Genomic DNA, 23,039 nt, shown 5'->3' with positions numbered 1-23,039 from the left:
CATTTTGTGTGCAAACTTCCAGCCGGAGAGATTAAGTTTATAGATGCTGAATACCTGAGCTCACACACACACACACACACACACACACACACACACACACACACACACACACACACACACACGCACTAAAAAAAGGACCCTTGACATCCTTAAAAAAAAAATACAAACCGAAGTTTGCGTGCGAGTGCTGAAAAATCCAAATCAATATCAACAACAGTAGTTGGTGGTGTTTGACTATGGCGCTCTCCCATTATGACTAATTCATGTCATAAAAAAGCCCATTAGAAAGCACTTGATGGAGGCACCACGCAGCGTTTAATCACACTTAATATATGCATGTGCTGCTATCAGGGCTGGGGTGGGGGGGCGGAAAGGGTGAGGAGGGGGACGGCACAGCACATTCATCTTGCTCTTGGGCACCTTTGTGCTGGAAAAAAAAGAAAAAAAAGAAAAGAGTATCCTGTTGCCGCAGAGAGAGAAAGAGTGGGTGAAGAAGAAGAGGAGGTAGAGGACGGATGGAGGGAAATAAGGCAAGAAGAAGCCTGAGTGGTGCGGACCCCCTAATGCACTTAACAAGTCCCTGTTGGACCGACGGGGGGGTGTGTTTTTAGCTTGTGGCCCCTGAGCTGGAGGTAACCGCTGTTCCATGACAATGAGCTGAAGGAACACTCACTCCAACACACACACACACAGTAAGAAACATGGAAAGATCCATCTGAACCCTAACCGGGCCGGTTCGCAGCTCCGCTTGTTGTCTAGGCGTGGCCTGGGGAGGGAGAGGAGAGAGAAAGTTCACTGGAAAATAAATAAATGAAGTTAGTGTGCGAAAGGATTTAGATGTAAATTCATGGAGATGTAGCAGATTTGGATTCTTAGCTGCTTGCTTTATCTTTAATTACACACACACACACACACACGCACGTTGTTTTTTTTTTGCTATTCGGTTCACATGTGTGAAGGGCATCAGAGAAGGCCACTGTTAAAACCACAGGCAGAGTGCATGTGTGTGTCGAAGTGTGTTTGAGCGTGTCCTTGTGTTTGCATGCTGGGTGGGTGCCGTTGCCAAGGGGATGCCATGGTTACGAGGTGCCAGCCAACCAGCTGACGGCTTCTCTCTGGAAGTGGCAGTGGCTTTGTCCTTCATTCGTGGTGACAGGCCATGCCGAGGCCTCCCAGTGCTGCTAACTGGACGAGACAGCCGAAGCGCTGGGACTGCAGGACCGTGTGATGGCCCTCCCTATTGATCCCCCTGCTTGTTGCGAGTTTAAGGTGTGTGTGTGTGTGTGTGTGTATGTGAAGGAAAAGTAAGAGGAAAAATGGATGGAGTGGATCGGCTGGAGGCTATGAATTATATATGGACCCAATCTGTTCTCAGGGCAGCTTGGGCTCATTGCTCCTCCAAACTCCTGACTCAACTCGCCATGCACACTCACTCACACACACACACACACACACACACACAAGCGCACGGCACTGAGAGTAGATCAGAATAAACCCACCAGAAAAAATAAAAGGACAGCTTTTAACATATTAAATCCAGAGAAAAGCTACTTCTCCCTCCCCTCACTCCAAACATCAAACAGCTCAGGATGGATGGATCCAGCAGAAGCCATTTATTTTGCCCATCTAATGAAAGCAGAGCGCTACGCAGCGCTGCCAAGACTGCGAGCGACAAAGCGCCACAGGCAGCATCTCCCGTTCTTGACATTCAAGCGCTGCTCTTATTTATTTAGCAAATTTACTTACTAAGGAGGTCAGAAATGAATTATTTGGCGAGGATTTGCCTGGGAGCACTCTCCTCTCTTCTCTTCTTCCCTCATCCAACATTTTTCTCCCTTCAATTTCCTTTTTATTTATGGCTCTTTTTTTTTTTTTTCTTTTTTCCTGGGCTTTGCTCTTCTTCAACTAAGTGCTTATTTTTACGACAGCTCGCCTGTTCCTATAGCTGCAGGAACTTTTTGTAGAGTGTCGCCGGCAGCGCTGGAAAGTCATTTGAAAAGCCAATTCCATCCTCAGAAGCTGCTGCCAAGAAAAGCTTATACCTTTTAATACTTTGTGCTCTCCTCTCTTTTCCAGAAAAGATAAATAAAAAAAAAAATCTTCCAAGATCAGTTTCCAGACCCTAAAAGAAATCTTATGATTCACCTTTCTCCTAGACAAACATACACTTTCCTCTGCCTTGACATTGTCCATGTGATTTGAATGCGTCAGAGTGACTCTGACAAGCAGGAACCCATAAAACCCACAATATCTGCTTTTTATGACATTTCATCCTGAAAATCAGCCCAATTACCAGTTTGACAGGTTTAAAGATGAGATGTTTTTTAAATGAATATTCACTTTTACAGAGTGTACTGCTAGAATACCAATGCAGTGATGAAAAAAAGATGTTCTGAGATGCAAGAAAACAAAAATCAGGACCTCTTTTTACACACTCAACCAACTACATCAAACTGATTAACCAATAGAAGTGGGGCATTTGTTTCTGATGCCAGTCCTCAAGTGGGGAAGAAACTCTCAATGGCTCAGGAGAAAAACAAAACAAAACAAAAAAATCCACATGGTGCACCTAATGAAGATTTAATCTCGACCCACGCCTGCGGCCATTGGATGCCAGAAGTGGCCCTCCTCTGTTCATTTAGAATACTTTTCACTCAATGTAATGAAGTCAGAGTGAGTCTGCAAGTAAATGAGGGGTGTGTGTGTGTGAGTCAGGATGGAGATGAGAGGCAGAAAAGCAGAGGGTCAACGGTAAGGGATGAAGAAAAGGAATGTGCAAAAGAAAGGAAAGAAGGGGAAAGAAACAGAGACTTAGCATGTGACACCGCTGCTAACTAACTAGCTCTGATTGGGAAGGTTGGTAGCGGGCAGCTGCAGAAGCCCGGACTGACTCATCAAAGGGCAAAAACAGACACATGCACCACGACTAACAAGTTGTTTCTCTGACAGAGAAGTGAGTCTGGATGTTTCACAATGTTGCACTGGAGCACAAACGGGGCGCTGGAGCCTTTAACTGCAGGTTTTTCGGAGGCCAATTTTCTCCTGATCTCCCTCAGATGTTTTAAAGTGGGATCTAAGGAAGAAAAACATAACAAGGCTGTGTTGGAGACAGCGAAGAACAAAAAGCAAATTGGAAGGAAGAAAGGCTGAGAGAGATAAAACAGTCTGGGTAGGATAACAGAGCAGCGCGGAGACGAAGAGGGCGAAACAGTTGGGAGAGTTGGTAAAAAGAGTGAAACAGGTGGGAGGAGAGGGAGAGAGAGAGAGAGAGAGGCAGACAGAGAAGGATGAAAGGGGGAGAATAAGCAATAGTGGACAACAGTGATGAGTGAGAATATTCTGAAAAAAAAAAAAAAAGTCCATCAAATTAGTCTGCAAGAATACAAATTTGTGCTTTTGTAGACTAAATAAAGGAGGTGGCCGAAGTTGTACGGCTTCGTCAAACTGATTCTCTTTGGCACGCATTTGTTTCATCTGGTAAGCACATTTATTTATTTTTTACTCTAGCTCGCTTGTAGAAGTCTTCTGTTACTCTAAAGATCACAGTATCTGCTTGTTTTTCCTTCGTTGTACTGAGACGATACTGCCGCCTGAATAAACACAGTAACAAAGTTTGAATGCAGCCATTAGAGAGTAAAAAAAAAAAAAAAAAAAAAAAAGGAAAGATTTTGAACAGAAGTTCAAAAGAAAAACTCATCAGCAAACCAGAGTTGCTGCTTCCAGTGTGAGGTAAGAACAAAATGCTACAACTGCACACCCAAAGAATACGATAAAACAGCAAAACAAAGCAACAGATGACAGTCGAATCAAAATGAATCACTTTTAATCCAGATTTGTGAACAGAGTAAGAAGTGGAGCGCGGAAGCTTTCTCCTCCAGCAGCAACGGCGGTGACCGCCGCCTCTCTGGCGTCTTGGGGGACGTGAGGACATGAGGAAAGACTGACAGGCAGTCTGATTGGTCCCAGCAGTGGGGATCATGTCATGCCATTTCTTATTGACAGCCAAGCTTGTCCAGCATTTGCATCACTGCATGTGCACATAAGGGTGACTGAGTGTGTGTGTGTGTATGTAGCATCGGACCCCCTAATGCACTTAATTAATCACAAATACTGTGAGGCGTTTCTCAACCCTCAGACACACACTACTGTGTCACAAAGTGTGCATCTTCTCATATATATGTGTGTGTGTGTGTGTGCATCATACTCACAGTACCATTAGTGACTAAGAGAAGCCTGTTATGACACTGATGACTACAATGATGATGGCATGGTGTTAACAGCGATGACTCCTCTGTTTTCCATCAGGGGAGCTTTTCGTGATCACTATAATTCTGTTTCGCTTACAGAATTGCAGCTAAGTTAAGTCACGTGACACAACAACACGCACATCCAAACGCAACAGAATCACACACGTGGTGAGAAGGAAACCTACCTATGTTGCTGTGAATGTGAGGGTGGCGAGATGGGAAAATGGTGAGGTCTGGGTGGAAGTGAAGGTGGTGGAAGGGTGGAGGAGGGATGGGGCCGGTGGGGTGAGGTGGGCTGCATGTAGGCTTGCGACCTAGCATATGACGGCAGCCTGCAGACCACCATGGAAAAAAAAAACAAAAAAAATTCTTATCTTAAATGTCACAACTGACTCAAAACCTTTAGTCTGACAAATAGGAGAAAGTCGCAACACTCGCTCCCATGATGCATTGCAGGGAAAAACATGCATGCTTATGAGGAAGTAGAGAAATTCATCCTTCCTCTTGGGCGACAACCGTGTTTTCACAAGTTCCCCTGGCTGGGTTCAGCAAAAGTTTACTACCCACACAATCCCACAACAACAACAACCTCTGTCTCCAGCAGCATGAGCACTCATAAAGTCAGAGCTGCAACCCTGATGGAAACAAAATAACCCTTAACTCATACAGTTATTGCATCAAAGTGCTTTGGAATTGTGTGAAGCTGCTCAGCATCACCTTCGCCTCTGATGTTTTCCCAGTTAAAACTGAAGTTTGCTTTTTCGTCTTTTCAACGAGACTGTATTCATACCACACTGCTTTCTCACAAGCCAATATGTCTGTCTGAGCCAGATATAAAAATGTCAGGCGCTGTACGAGATAGGTGGAGAAAAATACACAATGTAGATCCATAGACGTCTCACAGGAGAGTGGAAGCCCTGAGAGGAAAATCCAACAAATTTGGAAAGTCAGTTAGCAGACAGCGATGCAGACAGAGAGAATTACCGGGCCCTAATCTTAGCAGATAGCAGGAATGAGGCATTTCTGTTATAGAGTTACAATTTTTGTTGCTTGTGCTTATTGCATGGACATATGCACTGCCAGTCAAAAGTCCGGACACTTTCCCATCAGAATTAAAGCAGAGAAATGGGGTCATCTTTGAAAAAACACAAAATTTCCCAAAGAATTTACACCTCAGTCCTTTTTGCATGCATACCTGTTGTGGAGTGAGTTGGTAGATCCCGGCGTGGTGGGGGCTGCTGATTCTTGGGCCTTACGATTCGAGCCACCCAAAGACGGAGGACCCATCCCTGGTCCGGCTGGCTGCGACATGCTCGGTGAAATCGGACCCATGGACGGGTAGAGTCTGTTCTGGCTGCCCGGGCCCTGGTTGCGTCCTCCAGGCATGGGCTGTCCAGCGCCCTGACCGTGTATGGGCCCAGCATGACTGTTAGTCATGCCAGGCCCCGGACCACTGTAGCTGGTACTGGCTGACCCAGTGAAGTTAGACAGCCGAGGGTAGTTGCCTAGAAAGAGATGACACATGAATCAGCAAGAACAAATTCATCTTACACAGACTGCGTCACTTCCAAAGTAAAACGTAGTTTATTGTCTTTCGTGACATTTAACGTCCTTTTGAATTTGATAGATTGCTCAGAAGGAGGATGGGATGACTTCTGAGTAATATAAAAGATGCACACAGGCTTTATAAATCAGCTCATTTTAGAGAAACGGAGTGTGTTTGTCAGCTTCTACAGTTTATACCTACAACAATTACACACACAACAATTTCATCCATCTGAAAAATAACACCGTGACAGATGCGGAGTGAGGAAAATGTAAAGAGCAGAACGAAATTCTCATTCATGACCTTCTACAAAACACATTGAACGCAGAGAAAAAAAAAAAATTAGGGTGTGTTTCTGATGACATTTTTTTGTTTTTCTTTCACTGCTGCAGGTTGCTGGATAGCCCTGGGAACAATTGCCAAGATTAAGGTTGACTTTGTGAAACACTTGAGAGGAGCTCTAATCTGCAGTAAATGCTTTCTTGCTGCCCTGGAGTGCCACATGACCATCATGCCAGAAGCCTTCTTAAGGCACACATAAACCCCTCAATTTTGGCTTTAAAAGCCCAGCTCCACTCCAAACTTAATACAAGCTTGAAAGAGAATCACCATGCTGTCAAAGACAACATGTACATACATTCAGGCAGATTGGAAGACACCTACTGTATATGTGAGTGGTGTACGCACCCCCCGCTCAGAAAGCACATAACGCTATTCCCTCTGCAGGCACTCAGCTTTTTCAACTGTAATATCCCCCTCCCTGGGACAAATCCCCTGCAAAATAGAAATGGAAAATGTGGCATCCTCCATTGTAAAGGGGGCTATTTATTTTGATTTGATTAAGGGTGCTTTAGTTGGGCCACACTGCTTAATCCCCTGAGAATATGTCTGGAAAAGGGGATCAAGTCCCTTTAAAACCTGAAGGCTTTTCTGCACACTCAAACGAGGGAGAGTTAAATGACAGTATTCCACACGGGTGGGGTTGGAGGGGTGGGGTTGTGACTGAAAATGGAAATGGCTTCCTAGTGTCCTCGAGCTGCTTCAGCGAAGACACTTTCCACATGACACAAGCCTGCAAGCCCAATGGAGAGAAGCAGCAGAGGGTGGGGACGGAAACAGAAGAGGACAGGAGAGAAAAAGAGGGACCCCCTCCCCCCACATCAACCCCCCATCAACCCTCGAGATAGGATTTATACTGAATCAAAATAAACGTCTTTCCCATAAAAGTCAGCTACTCTGCTTGAATTTGTCCAGACATTGTGATGAAATCTACTGTGGGAGATGGGGAAGGAGAAGAAGCGGATTATTTCTGGGGAGGCTTTGGAGAGTTGGTGAGCTGAGTACAGCTGACACCTGTCAAGGGTTTTGGGCTATAATAGGGAAGCATTCAGGAAGAAAGGATGTCTGCTAACGAACACAGGAGGATATGTAGGGTCCACTGTACATGTGTGTGGAAATGTGTGTCGGCTTCGCTGTGTGAATGCATATATAATACTTTGGAGACCTTGTAACCACTGAATGACACATTTCCATATTTATCTTTTTTTTTTCTGTTAAGTGAATGCTTGCAATGCTGCGGAAAATTCTGGGAACATTGCTTCTAGCCTCTGTACTCTCTGCTCAGCTGGATGGCCTCCTGCAGATGAACAAGGCCCCAGTCAGAGACCTCTCTCAGCTGCCTTTGGACAGCTGGAGAGGCCCATGGCTGCCCGCCATGCATTCTCAATCGCCTGGGTGGACACTTTGTGGCTTTTGGCCACTGACTGAGTTTCCAGCACACCTCCTGGAGTGTTGTTTATATCGCACGGTTCCAGTTGGACAATCTGCGTGTCTTTTTCTGCATTTTGGTGGACGAGCCAAAGCCCCAATAGTCTCAGAGTTGGGAGCGGGTGTCTGGAATTTTACATGAGTGTGTGCTCATCATGCTTTCTTGGGCTGATAAGATGCTGGGCCAAGCCTAACAGAAGAGACTGAAAAATCTGTGATGAAGTGAGGACTGAACGAACTACCGCTCAAAATGCTCTGCTAGTTGGCTGCGATTGCCCTGGCAGCAGGAAAGACAGAGTAGCTGTGGAATAGGGTTAATGTAAAGCTTTCCAGTGAGAGTCTAACTCTGTCCTGACAAGAATGATTGTCTTCCTTTAGGACTGGTGCTACGCCAGAGCGCTTCCCAAGGACAGATAGCGCCCTACTTTGTTAAATGACTGAGAGCTTAGGTGCTTTCATACTAGCTTTCTATGACTTTGGAGATTCTACTACATTACATCAGATGAGGAAGTTGGACATTTTCTGAGGTAAAATCTAAAAATTCCAGTAACGCTGGAAAGAATATTATAAAGATATATCTCCAAAAAACTGAAAACGATAACATTTAATATGTTAAAAATACATCCAGATGTGAACGACTTTAAGATAATTTGGAAATAAATATGAAGTTATGCATCTTTTCATAGATACAGCAGTGACCTTGGATGGGGCCTTTAGAATTCTACCGATGTTCCTACAAGCCCTTACAGTGTCAAGTCTGAGCAGCGTACATGCAAAAGTGTGTATGTTTCCTGCTCTGGAAACAACCTCAAGGAGGGACACGAGGAAAAACATGACAAGCAGGATGTCATTTCTTATTCGCACCTTCTTGTGTCCTTGTAGCTCAGTCTTGGTTTCTTGCCTGCCTCCTTGGCAATCGATGCCTTTGGGGAGTCTTGGTGATATTTATAGCGTGATGGAGAGGAGGAGATGGAAAAGGAGAGCTCACGGTGCTTCGTTCACAATTACATGGAAATTCCTGGCACGGTCACGCATTTGGTGGCGGCTATATCCTGCGCAGAGTTTAATCCCTGCAGTCCCGCAGGAGAGCTGGAGCGTGACCGAGCAGATTACTGACTACTGCTTCCTCAGCAGACTGGACCATCCAGCACTAACAGCCGGAGCAGTCACTCTCCCATCTACGGGTAGAGTAAGGTATGATGGTGCAGCAGTGCGCCCTCTGGACCTGTGAAGTTCATCAGTAAGGAGTGGAACGCAGATTACATAGCGACATGCTTGAGCTGCCAAGGACAGGAATGTGTGCAGGCTGTCTGTGTCCACACGTGGGAAGAAATAATATTTTTCTTTGTTCACATTTTATTGGATTTGGAGAAGTGGGCAAAAAAAAAAAAAGTAAATGACAACAATGACATTCATATTTTTCCTAAATATGATCAAATGTCTGAAACAGTATGATAAGACTTTAGCAGTTCAAATCCTAAACATTCACTAAGGCAGTGACGCATAATTTCCATTTAACTTTTGCTATTTACTGCAACTTTCTGGAATAGATGTTTTTCTTTTCTGTCTTTTTTTTTTTTTTTTTTTTTTTTTGCAGCATCTCTTCTTGCCTGAGGCCCCACATCCTCTCCCAGCTACCTCATCACCCTCGCTGGCAGGGCTTCTGAGCCTGAGCAGGGTTGGGGTGTACCTTGGGGCTGCTGAGCTCTACACACTGTCAATTTCCTCCAAAGACTCCACTCCCTCCCCTAGGCACTGGCTTGAGTCATGGGTTTTCTTTTTTCTTTTTTTTTTTTTTGAGGGGGGGAATTACACCATGGCTCCGGCGAGGCACCATGGCTTAAAAGTCCTGTCTGAAGCATGGTCATTACCAGCAGAGTGCTGAACCCCCTTGAGGGGGGTATGTGGTGAAGGGAGCTATGAAATGGGTGGGAGAGAAAGCAGTGCTGAGACAGGCTCCAAATCTCTTTCCTGTAATGGTATAACATCCTCCTCCCCCGTCTGTCTGTCCACTGTTCTCAGCATCCCAACCCTGAACCACATCCAAGCGAATGTCTTGAAAACAGCTGTTGGGGTTTCAAGAAGAGCCTCGAATCAACACAAACCGAAAGAGATCAGTTTAACTTCGCACAAGGGGGGGGCTTTCGCAAGACAGTGGTAAATATTTAGCAGCTTAAATATTCTTTTGGGATGACTGAACCGTTGTGCAAATGCAAAAGTTCTCGTCAAACAGAAGGATATTATCATAGATCTAAGAAAACATCGACATAATATAAAGTATTCTTAGTGAAAAGACTGCTGTAGTCTCACAAAGCTTGTGCAGTTGCACAAGCTGCAGTACAGTTGTTTACCATTAATAAAGAGGCAGCATCATAGCGTTTAAAGCTACAGCATACCAGACTCTTTTCATGTCTTTTGTTGAGCAACAAGCAGTCTTGTTGCGTGTGGCATTGCTAAAAACGCTATATCACAAGCTACACACAGAAACACAAGTTAAAACTCTTCCCGCGTAAAACAAGCCAAGAAAAACAGCAGAGCAGAGTTCAGGGACTTGGACTGAGTTTCTGTGCCGGCTAATTTGTTCATGCACTGGGGAGAGGGAAGGGAAGCAGATGGAGCTGTCATTAAGAACAATGACCAGCAGCTGTCTGCCCTGTTCACCCCACACAGGCCATTGACCTGGCGCTGACTATGTCCTGGAGTCCCTGTGAGTCCTGAAGATTAGAACGCGCATGGAGTTTATAACAAGGTAAAGACAATGGTAGAGCTGAAATGGAGGGTTGAACTTGTGTCAACTCTTGCCGGAAAAACTATATCCAGACTATATCATGTGGAAGCACACATTCCTGAGTCCGTTACGGGGAAGACATTAATATATGCTGCAACATACGACAACTTGAAGAAATACTTAAATATTGCTACAATTTTAACCACACTTATTTTAAAGCACTATTTCCTTATCAGGGAGAACATCTAAATAAGCAAGTCAAGTTCATTTATATTGCACTTTTCCCTGGTTAAACGCCAGAAAGTGCATTACAATAGTCAAATATTAGGATGAAAGCAATGAAAAAAAAAAATTTGCCTGCAAGTACATAGGAACATAGGAGATGATAGATAAGCCAGAATGTAGACATAAAATATAGCATATAGACCAAGCTCTGATCTAACTGAAGCTTGCTGAAGTGAAAGGATCTTTAGCTGGAGCATTAAAACACCAGCAAAGTGTTGGGCGGTCTGGGGGCCAGTGCTGTAAAAGCCCAGTCCCATTGAGTCTTAAAAGGAGTCTGTGGAACCACAAGTGGTGTTCATGCCTAAAAGATCAGCAGTGTATACCGGCGCTTGACCAGATAGAGCTCTAAACATGTCAACCAAGGCTTTGCCATGTAATTTGAAACAAACCCTGGTAGCCGATACAAAGAGGCCAAGACAGGAATTTTATGACGTCCATTTCTTATGTTGGCGGAAAGCCTGACAACAGCGTTCCTAACTGCAGATAACCTCACTGAGTGATGAGGAACCCTGGTCATAGAGGTCTTTTAAATTTTTCAGTGTTTCCCTGCTCCAATATACTATTTAAATATATCCGACAGCCTATCAAATTCTGGACAGTGGCCCAGTCATTTTAATCAGATGTGTTGAAACTGGGAAACACCACAGACTTGTATGACCATCAGCCTAGCTCCTTTTAATGAAAACAAGTGAAAAGGCCATTACAATACTATGAAAGCATGGATAAACATCTCCAGCTCCATTTTAGACTGAAGTGAAGACCGGGAATTGGAGGTTAAGGTTCATTTTGGGTAAACATGTTTGAGTGTCTGCTAAAGTGTTTCCATTAGTTAGTATAAATGTGTGTACCAATGTGGGTAGCTGAAGTTAATACACTTGCCTTCACCGGTATATCAAACATATTTAAGATATTTAATGTGTAGCCGTCTAAACTATCTCAGTATGGAACGGGGGCTGTTGCAAGTTTATTATTTTTTATTGAGATGATACAAAAACATGTACACTGTGTGAATGTGATGAGGAGACAGCAACCCTGAGCTGCTGTTTCTGATGGGAACATCACTCCTGTCATCCAACTGAGATGTCACGCTCATCTGCCTCCAGAGTTCCTTCCAGGCTAGTCCGCCTCTGCTTGCTTAATTTCTCTATTTCTCTTTGCTTACTGGGCTGTCAGCCCAGCCAAAGTCACATTAGGAGATAAGAGTGGGAGGAGAGGGGGGGCCAAATACCAAATACATTAGGGCTATTAATCAACATTAACAAATGCAAAAAGAGAGGCCGCAAATTTGAGAAAACACACACGCGGATGGGTGCATTCATCAAGGTGACACATTAAAACACACATTCACCAAAATAATAAATAAAAAAAACCCCACAATGTTTCATCTGGTCTGTCGCCAAAGGCAGGAAATGAAGTACAACAGCAGATGTCAACGTTTGTTGGATGGCCGGGAGTCGCATGTTGGAGAAACAAGCGAGCGGAGAAAGCTTAATTATAGAGAACGATCCAGATTTTTCTTTTTTTCTAAATTTCTTGGAAGGAAATCATTTTGTTTTCTTCTTTTTTTAAGTATCAGAAAAAGTCTAGACTGACCAGTTTCTGGCTTCAACTCTGTAATAAACCCACCTAAAGACAACTGGTGAGAAGACAAACCAAAATGATTCTTTACAGATACATATGTTATTTCCATAAAGACTACACATTTATATCACATATTGGAGTAAAAAAAAAAAAAGCATGAGAATAAATTTACTACAGTTTCTCTTTGAAGTCTTAAATACTAAAAGCATTTCCATCGTGTGGAGTTATTCCCCTTGTGCATTAGTGGAATTGTGACTTTTTCAGGCACCAAAAATACACATAAAGGACAGGAGAATTTTAATTAAAAAAAATCTCAAAGGAACAAAAAAGGGTTCTGAGTACTACAAATTTTTTTACTTTTGCTACTTCATTTAGCATCAAAAGAAATTGAAGAAATTCCCTATTCACATTAAAGATGGCGACCTGTCCAAGGTGTACCCTGCCTTTCACCCAATGATTACTAGGATAGGCTCCAGCTTCCCTCACCCCTGAATTGGACTAAGTGGTTAAGAAATTGAATGGATGGAATCAAAATGTCTACATTTTGCACCAAAGTATATAAAAACATGCACAAAAAATAGTCCTTTTTCTTGGTGGGTAATGCCAAAGCATTAGTCCACAGATGGAGATCGTCACTCCTCCTAACATGTCAGTTGGCCTTGTCACTTCCCAGCTACCTCATAATCATATCATGAGAAGGGCCAAGAGGTCCATCCACAGTTCAAGAGTCACATGAATATTCAGAGTCACATTGGTTTTTAATGTCCACTGTGAGACTCACCACACAAGAGGAAAGAAGATTGGTGCTGCCTGTGTGTGTGTGTGTGTGTGTGTGTGTGTGTGCATGAGAGTTTCAGATGGAAGAAAAGTGGAAAAAAACAGAGCAAGGAAATGTCTTTCAAATTAGTCTCTTTATATTCGTAATTATCAACCTTTCTTTGACACTGGTGACACTGCTGTCAAAGCCCAGAGAGACTGTGAGAGGCAGAGCAACAGCCTTCCAGTTTTTCCCATCTCAAGCTAAATTCTGTGCAACTCCTCTGAATAGATATTTATCTTCCCAACATGGCTGGATAGCAAGCTGAAGCTACACCACATAAGGGGCAGGATAGCAGATTTTTGTGATGAATCATTTATTGCTTGACAGTAATAAAAACAGTCTTCATTTTTTCCAACTTTTTGTGCAGAGTTTTCAAATGTTCAAATGAAATTTACACCAAAATCTGAGAGGAGTAGATTATTTCTGTTTTGTCTTACAATCATTTTACATTTGATGAGAGACACATGATATCTGGTCAGATACAATGTAACAAATATAGATTCTTATCATGTCACATTGGTCTTCAGAAGATGGTCTACTCATAGAAATGTTTCATTAAAGATTAACCCAAAGTCAGTGTCCCAGTGCCTCATTACAGCACTTAGAGGGAAGAGGGAAAAATCACAAGCTACTTAAAAAGTTTAGAATTAGGGTTGGGCTTACAACATCTGAACACAGTAAAAAAAAATCAGCTGTGTTTACCTAGTATTTCTGTTGTCCCTTTTGTTTCTTTAGTTTTCCACCTTTTGGAAGTCCTTCCCTACCCAACCGGGCATCTGAGTTAATCTTCTATCTTCAGGAAGGAATAATGTCTGACAAACATATATATTCATGGTGTCTAACTCACCTTATCCCTTCTTGTAAAGCACTCAGTCACCCTTTAAAAGAAAAGTGCTAAATGATACTTCTTTATTCTATTACGATAGTAAGTGTGCAAGTTTTTGCGTTCATTTGCGTTAAACTACTTTGTTTTTGCCACATTGTGCATTTGGGGAAACAAGCTCTCACCTTGGTGTCCATACTGCGGTCCTTGAGGTCCATAGGGACCGGACGGGCCGCTCTGGGAGTACGAACCCACACCAGAATACAACGAGCCCCCAGGGGATGGGTGTGGAGATACAGGGGGTCCAGACTGTGGAAAGGAAAAGTGGGAGGCAGACTGGTTCCTCTGCATGTTGGACATAAATCCTATGATAGACAAGAAACAAGACATAACAGCCAACGTCAACTTCTCATTTCGTAAGAAATCTTCATAGATGGCTGAAGCTGCTCTATGAAATCAGTCTGAACATGGCTGAAAGTTGTCCAGCAACAATCAGGGCTGTTTGTTTTATGTAAGAAGATCCTTATTTTGATCAATGCCTTGATCTTTTTTACCTCCGCAAGAACTCTCGTTACTCGTAGGTACACTTTGCTGAGTGGAACAGCATGAACCGGGTATTAGCTGAAGTGTACAAGATGACATGTAAAGGAAACCCCCAGTACAAATAAACAGAGCATTCAGTGAGCGTTATCGCTGACAAAAGCCCAGGTTAAGTACACGCTTGGCGTCAAATATGTATATAGCTGCACAAGCTGAGTGAACATCTAAAAGCGTGGGACATGCTTGAGCTAAAACATGCGCTCCACTCTCCACAGAAAAGCCGGCAATTTGACCATGGCTACTGTGTTATTCTAAGCCGTTCTGTCAATAGATGTGTCAAAGCCTCTCAGGCCCAAACTCAGCTGCACCATTCAAATTGACATTTGGAGCGATCCTCGCCTGGGCTTCACTCTTTCAAGCTGCGCCGCTCATTTCTAAAGCCCACAGAAAGGTCTCCCAATCCACCACGAACGGGAAAGGTCGCTGGATGGCCATTGAGGGAAAAGAGAGTCTTGTGTGTGTGAAAATGTGTGTATATACATGTGTACGTGTGTGTGTCACTGTTGCAGATTAGGTGTAAATGGATTGAGTCTGTGCCCCTGTAACTTTGATAGTTATCCACTTTGCTGAATGAGCGTGCACAGCCGGACTCCTTAGTGAGTTTGGGAAAAAGATGCAAAGTGCAGGCTGACACTTGCGGAATTCCTTGTTTCTGCTGCGAGAGCACGAGAAAATGTGAGGAAAGGGGAGGGAGGCAGAAGTTTTAAAATGCTGTTTACTATATGCTTGTGTGCACATACATACTTGTACATATTTGTGTTTCTGAGAGAGCAAGGGGGGGAAGATAAAGAAAGAGAGCAATAAACGTTCTGTGCGTGTGTTTGTGTGTGCGGCAAAGAGATGAAGGCCAAGACAGAAAGGCAGGCGGTGAGAGAGAAAAGTGTGTGTGGGAGGGAAAGACAGTGCAACGGAGGGAAAGAGCGATTGGGGCCTGAAAGTGCTTAGGCTGCGAGTGCTGGGTTTAAGGAGCGAGGACATTATTGTAATGTTTTGCTTCCATTAGGGTAAGGGGATTCTGGGAGAGGAGGAGAAAAAAATACAGTGTGTAATACCGCACTTTAAATTGCCTGGAAAATGGATGGGGAGAGGAACATTGTGCAGACAGTGCTAAAAGCAAATAACACATTCAAGGATTTTTCTCTCTCTGCTTCGTTTCCCCCCTCTCTGCACACACGCAGACACACAAACATAAACCTTTTTCTCTTTCTGGCAAAGCGAATGAAGCTCTCAGCCGGACAACAACAGGCAGGTGGCAAAGCACGCGAGAGAAAGTGGGGAGGGGTGTGGGGGGGCACGCAGTGGATTTATGGAAATAAAGAGTGCAGAGAGGCTCTTTGGGAGGCCAGCACTTGACCAAAGTGGGGCATATGTGTAGTGGAGGAGGAGGAAATGGGGAAGGGGGGTGTTAATCCGAGCAAGGAAAACAGCAAAAAACTCGAGCCGATCCTGTTAACAGTGCTGCGCTTTCCTGAACTGGGCTGGGGGGAGCTTGAGGTTTACAAGCATTAGGGAGCAGCATTAAATCTCTGACTTGATTTCATCATGTTGGAAAAAACCTTTTTGCAGTGCCTCACACTCTCCCTCCATCTTTATCTATCCATTCCTTCCATCTCTCTGATGTTAGCCGCTCTTTGCAGGGAGGGACGTCCCACTCTGTCCGTCGGGGTTACTTCCCAGTCTGTCAGACGTTTTGCTGTGTTGATTCAAATCTTTTTTTCATTTAAGTATTTCTGCAGCTATAAGATTCAAGAAGTGGTTATAATTCAAGAGCCAACTTCCAGTTTAGCCAGTGCTTTTAGCTTGTGGGTTAGCATTCATGTAACTAGCCTTTGGTAGCAAGCACACAAAGCTAATTTAGAGGCACAGAGAAATTTAATGAATGGTATTTGTGAAATTTTTATCAAACCAAAACTATTCAAATCCTAGGAATATTTTATAAAAGCAGAAAACATATGGCTAAGTTCTTGTGTCTTTGTGCTCTGCTAAACTGCAACTAAAGGTAAAGATTTTGCTTGTGGGTTAGCATTCATGTAACAGGCCTTTGGTAGCGAGCAGACAAAGCTAATTTAGAGGCACAGAGAATTTTAATGAATGGTATTTGTGAAATTTTTATCAAACCAAAACTATTCAAATCCTAGGAATATTTTATAAAAGCAGAAAACATATGGCTAAGTTCTTGTGTCTTTGTGCTCTGCTAAACAACAACTAAAGATAAAGTTTACTGGCATATTGCTGAAAAGGCGGTGGTGTTCTTGATGAATTTGTTTCACTGAGTCGGTAGAGTCAAATAATTTGTTTACATCCTCATCCTCATGACTGAAAAAAATCTTTCATTACAGCCATTATTCTTCTTTGTGCTCTGCTAACCTACCATTTTCCTTTCTTTTTGCTTCACCCTCTAATCTTCAGGCACCTCTTGCTTTTGGGGTATGTAGAGCAACAAACTTTTTCCTTGAGTTTTTGAGTCTGAGTGATGGACAATGTTGAGTTCTTTTTTCCACAAAGCTATTTTTGTGCATTACAAAGCCTTCAGCGTGTGCACTGGGTCTTCTGAGAATATGTGTGCAAGTTTTACCAAATCGGGGAAAAAAACATGTACTTCCAACTTTTCCTTGTGGACTCTCAGCTTTTTGTTTGTTTTTTTTTTTCCAAGCAAGGACACAGTATGCTTGCCTTCGGTCATCATTCGCATAAACATAAACTTACCTCTCTCCTGAGCCACAGGTGAAGGAGTGATTGGCGGGTGGGCTCCATCTGGTCCATTTCCAGAACTCTGCGGGGTCATGGTGGAACCTGCAGAGCAACATGAAGATTCAGATTAATGTGACACACACGCTGCGGTAACAATCCAATCCTTCAAACAGAAGTCTTCCTACCAAAAAAGGAAAAAAAAAAAAAAAAAGTTTTGCATCAACTGAATTCCCTATCCCTATCTTTTCTATCTGCTTGGCTTTAAAAAAAAAAAAAAGGAAGAAAAATGCACAAAACAGATGTAAACAATCAGCCTCCTGAAGGACTTTTTTTGTTTTCGTCTCTGCCATTCTTTCAATGGCACAAAAAATTACTTGGCTCAAAAAGTTTCCTGCCATTTGACAGACAAGAGCAAAAACAAAGGCTTTGTTTTAAAGGTTTCATGACAAATTCAGCCTTTACAGACAGACACACACACTGTTAAGATGACTGCATTCACTATTAACTAAATGACAAACCCACTTCCAGAGGACATATCAAGTCATCGGACCTGACGCCACTTTCTTGTGTAAGCATTAAAACCAGTTTGGCCCCCTTTAAAAAACCAGAGCCATTTCAGGATCATTGATTAGGTGGTTGTGCAGGTCTTCGGGCTGCGCCTGTTCCATTGAAATCCAATAGTGAGTTGAGGGTTTGATTAGGACAATGGCAGACAGAGACTATAGTGGATTGATTTGGCCCAGAGCAAAGAGAGAGATGGCAAATTAACCTTTTATCTTTGGACTCGGACAGGAGGCAATGAGGAAAGGAAAGGACGCAAAGATTTCAGACTTTGCTTCTTGTGCATGTTGGCAGTTTATGCGAAAGTTTCACTGTTAAATAACTGTATAAAACTCAAACTAAATGCATAATGCCCAAGCATGAAGAAAGACGTATGTACGTGAAGTACAGTATTGTGTTTCAAGTTGCAACATGCAGCCAAAATATTTACTATGAAGTGCAGTTAGAGCTTTCTTGCTACAGTCTCCTTAAAACTCAATGAATTTAAAGTCTGTTGCTAAACAGTAAATAATTCACATTATTCAATCATCCAGCAGAATGTGTGTCACATCACCAAGTGTGTGCACATACATGTGTATGTGAACGGTCTGTCCACGCCAGCAGCAACACATGACTGGAGGTGACACACTCTCCACATAAACAAACCCAATTAAGTCAACATAATTGCTTTGCATAAAAATGCATAAACAACATTTCCATCCACCCCGCCGCCTACTCGCACTCTTGCACGCACGCACACGTAGCATGCACAGACGTAAAAGTAATTGCACAAACAAGTGTAAATAAACACACCAAAGCACACAAGGATGCGCACATAAGAGCACAGAGGCACATAAGATACGTACTGCAACCGTCACACGCACGTAAACACACACAGAGACCCCCACATGCCTCACACTTGAATAGATCCAGCGGCGCTGCTTCAAAGAGAGAATATTCGATTAGTTAGTCTGTCACCATGTTGCAGGAGGGAATGGGAAACATTAGTATGCAGACGCTGAAGCAACTCTGAGATAACACAAGAAACACTGGCTACGTGTTTTCATGTGCGCCTCTGCCAGCGCTGGCGGAAATATTCAGACTCATAGCTAAACGTAATATTCCATCACGAGTCTGCATTAAAAACTGTAACTCACATTTAAAGGAAAATGAATCATAATGCTGAATAGCTTTAGGTTTCTCACACATGAGTTCTGCTGTAGTGTATTAATGCTCTTTTGCAGTTTTACTGTGATGTGTGTGTGTGTGTTTAACTGAAGAAGCCTTAAGGTTGTAGGAAAGGGTCACAGCCACTTGTTGCCACAGGGATAAATTTAGCTCCAGCCCAGGTTCAGAGGAGGAAGAAGGGAGGATGAAGGATGCCAGCAGCGGTTTGCTGAACCCTTAAAGAATGGAAATAAGCCCGACGATAACGACTAGCCTCTGTGTGTGTGTGTGTGTGTGTGTGTGTGTGTGTGTGTGTGTGTGTGTGTGTGTGTGTGTGTCTTGGGGGGATATGTGCTAGGCGGCCGCTCTGCTGTCAGGCTCTGTTTGCTTGGATGGTAGTGGCAGCAGCTTGTGCTGAGTGAGTGCCACTGCGGTAGTAGAAATAAGGAACAGTGCCCTCTGTGCCCCGCTACTTCGTCTACATACACATGTAAACTGTCAGCAGCAACAAAATTACCGCAAAGATGGGTGTGTGAGGTACAGAGATCAAAAAAGAAAACAAGAAAAGAGAAGAATCAGACGACTTATCTGAGGAAAACGAGATGAAAAAACGAGATTTAATAGTATAGCAGAAGACATCACAGCGTCATCATTCCTCCCTTCACTGCACTACCAATTACTGTCCAAACAAAGCCTCTTCCCTCATTTTATTCTCTCCCCTTCCTCCCTTGCCTCTATCCTCTCCTCTTTTTCTCTTCTCTATAATTTTTAACAAGATGCCATTAAATAATTACATCCAAATAAAACAAACAAGCTCCACAGTGAATCCTGGCACTTTTAATCCAAACCATTAATAATTCATGGGCAGGATCTCTGACTTGTATTTCTTCTTCATGTGCTGCTGGGAAAGAGGAGAATGCTAAATGTCAGCAGGAGCTGACTGGATACCTTTCTCTGACCGAAGAAAAATTGGTCTTTACCAACTATGAATAGAAATGTAAAACAACCAAATGGTATGTAAATGCTTCCACATGCAGGAGCCAGATGCATTGAATTGTATGCAGATCCATGATTAAAACTGTGAGGCAGGAACGTGCGCAAACTCTCATTTATATCTCATTTATAAAGCCATGTTTCTCCAGGAATGTTTTAATATAAATCTAAATAATCAATACCTTTACCTGAGAATGCAAGCGTGATTTTCACTCCTACGTTTAGACACAAATACACGTTAAACACTAATGGAAAAGATACTTCGGTGGTCTCTAGTCATTTTACTTAACAAAAACAAAATGCTGAAAAGTGTGTGGAAAGCCAAAAAACGCCTCCATTGCTTCCATAGGGATTAAAAGGGTTAGTAGATGTAGCTAATCAAACGCACTTGATTAAGGGATCATCAACAAGTGCAATCATCTCTGTAAAAGCCATTTTAACATCAGGAAAGAAACAATTCTCGCTGCCAATCAGTCTGTGGAAGGTAATGTGGCTGTTTTCAAACTTTTCCAAGTCCACCCTTCTACAGTGAGAAAGATTATTTACCAGTCTTTCCAGGAAGGGTCATTTGCAACAAGACAAAACAAGATAAGCCATCCTTAAACACAACAACTTAGGATGACTGAATAGCTTCATATAGCTTCATATTTAAATTAAATAACTATAGTCCTGATAAACTTACAGATTTGGCTGCAGTATGTTTTGTTAAATGCTGTCCTGTCCCTTTAATATTAATAAAATTGCTACTGAACCAGGCTTACATGAGTATTCGTGAGGTAAATACTACAGACAGACATAGAAATGTTTGTCTTTTGCATTTTTAGTGGCACATGATTTGATGTAATTTAATATTTTGTGTGAAAATCCTTTTTCTCTGCCTTACCATTAAAGCTATGGTTCCTTCATGTGCATTACTTCAATTAGCACCTTTAACAGCCAGTGGTGTCACAATATATTGTCCTGCTCTTTTCCTTCACCCTGCATCTTTATTTCCTGTTTGCAATTTACACCCTTACTCACAGCCAGCTGTGCACATACATATTAATCATTTAAATGAGCAAAAGCACTGCCACTCTCATCCATATGTGTTCATTTTCAAACACTTGTAATGTCTCCTATTACGGTTAAATCTTAATTAGAGATTTGTCCTTGACACTGACCTGTTGTACTTGTTGCGCTGATCAAAGTTGAGAAAGGAAAGACATGCTAATGTGCATGAGAACCAGCAACGCACTGAGAAAAGCGATGCTTTTCGGAATGCAGCTACAGATTAAAATAATTACAATTTTCTCTGTAAAAAAAACCCTTCTTAACAATCACCTCCCTTTTCGACTCTTTCCTCACGATCCAGGACAGCGGGGCTGAAAATAATGGCAGTTCTTTGCGTTTTTTTTGGAGATAATGTTCCTCGCTAAAAAAGCCAATGCACACTTCAAAATTTTTCTTCCACGAGGACCGTGAAGCCAACCCCGTGTCTGCTTTGAAGAGCGCGAGGATGGTCTTTGAAGCTTTTTTCATCACCGTTTCAAACGCAAATGCTGGCGAAGTTCAAAGTCGAGGGAGAGCACTTGTGGCCATATTTCTGTTTTGTTTCAGGGCCTTGGAAATATAAGGCTCAGAAGCTACAGCGTTAAGGTGTAAGTCTGCGTGTCTGTGCAAATTATGTTGATGAAGAAAAGTCAAGCAGATATCGCATGGAAAGACTTATTAACTGCTTATAAAAAGGGATGCAGGATGGCGGTAGCTTGTGTGTTTGTGCATGCCTGCAAAAGTTTGAAGATAATCTTTAATGCTAGTGACAGGGTTGTCTTTACACACACAAACACACACTTGTACACACTTTCTAAGCATTTCTTACAAAAACCGCCCTCCTGGAGCAATGAGGGCCATTTTGGATAAAGTCAGGTAAGTGGAGTGTGTACTAATAAACTGGCATAGAAGACAGAGAAAAGGCTGCTTCAGCACCATCTTCTAATACAACCCGTAGGCTATAAATGTGCACACCCGCACCACCCAACAAACACACACACATACCTAGGTAATACCCCCTATTTGCTGTGTCTTTAGGGGGATAAGGCAGATAAACAGCAGGCTCCAATAACGGTGACTTAGATCTCAATGGGTGCGAGTCAATGCTTCTCCAAGCCGGGGGCTAATGCCAGTCAACTCTCCCTGTGGGGGACGAACGCAGGCCTGCAGCGGCTCGCAAAACAAGCGCTCTCCCAAGATCCTCATTACTTCCAACGCTGAGTAGCAACTGTAAGTAAAGCAAAACTGCAGCTTAAGCTAAAAACACAAGGAGAGGGAGCGATGGAGCGAGATAAAGCACGTAAATAGGTGCTGGGGAGGGAAAATAATTGCACACTGTGCTCCGGTTAGGGTTTTCCAGTCGGACAGATTTGGAATGGGATTTCTCTAAATGGCTAACGCAGCAAGCAGGTGCCTTTTTTCCTTCCTCCCCTATTTTAGTCGGCGGTGTGCTTTGTGAATATAATGCCTGCGGGGAGGGCATTTTGCTGTTTTACTTCGAACACGAGCAGTCATCAAGAGAAGGTGAGTTAGAGGAATGTGGGAAAAGGAGGCGGAAGGAATCGGGAGAGTGGTGGTGCGAGCCTGCAAGAGAGGGAAGACAAAAAAAAAAAAGGAGGACACAAGTAGAGGAAAAAGAGCTGGAGGAAAGATGTGGAGAAATGAGAAGGAGGCACAGAGGCAGAGACGTGGATGGAAAATTCAGCCTTGTTCCTCGGTGGGAGGCCTGCACGGCAGCAACGCTCTGAGCAAAGAAAGCAGAGACAAACAGAGATGGGGAGGAGAGGGTGGGGATGAGGGAATGTGAGACACAAGAGGGAACATAAGAGAAAGCGAGAACGATAAAAAATAATGGGAGAGGGGGGGGGCAGGGACAGCCAGAGGCAGTGTTCCCACCATGCAGCCTCTTAGGGAGTGGTGTGACAAGAAATTTGCCCAGTTGCACACACCCAACACTGCCAAACACACTCACACACTCCCAACCCGCTGCCAATGCTTTCTTGTTCAAACTTTCACCAGAAGCATTGGAACAGCTCAAGTTTTAGTTGAACATCCCTGTGGCATTTTTTTTTATTTTCAAGATAAAAATGTGTTTTTTTTTTTCATGTCGTCGGCGAGGAAGTCACTTACCGACGTTTTTTTCAAAATGGCCTCCTTTAAGTCAGTAATTTCCAACTCCTTCCAGGCATCTGCGCTTGACCTCTGTGTGTGTTGTGGAAAAC

General features: G+C 43.1%; 1 protein-coding gene across 1 annotated transcript in view; it reads right to left on the bottom strand.

The window, feature by feature from the left end:
- LOC306772661 (AT-rich interactive domain-containing protein 1B-like) overlaps window positions 1-23,039 on the bottom strand; it is a gene marked incomplete at both ends in the record, with an annotated part of 174,903 nt that overhangs the window by 18,663 nt on the left and 133,201 nt on the right. Inside the window, 4 exons of the mRNA XM_079262259.1 lie at window positions 4,433-4,579; window positions 5,443-5,752; window positions 13,983-14,162; window positions 17,104-17,190. Coding sequence (XP_079118385.1) covers window positions 4,433-4,579; window positions 5,443-5,752; window positions 13,983-14,162; window positions 17,104-17,190 — 724 coding nt within the window. The remainder of the gene's footprint in view (window positions 1-4,432; window positions 4,580-5,442; window positions 5,753-13,982; window positions 14,163-17,103; window positions 17,191-23,039) is intronic.

This window comes from Telmatherina bonti (assembly GCF_933228915.1).
Source record: "Telmatherina bonti genome assembly, chromosome: 22".
Classification (NCBI taxonomy): domain Eukaryota; kingdom Metazoa; phylum Chordata; class Actinopteri; order Atheriniformes; family Telmatherinidae; genus Telmatherina; species Telmatherina bonti.
Note: the sequence above shows the minus strand (reverse complement) of the source record. Positions and strands in the feature narration are given on the sequence as shown.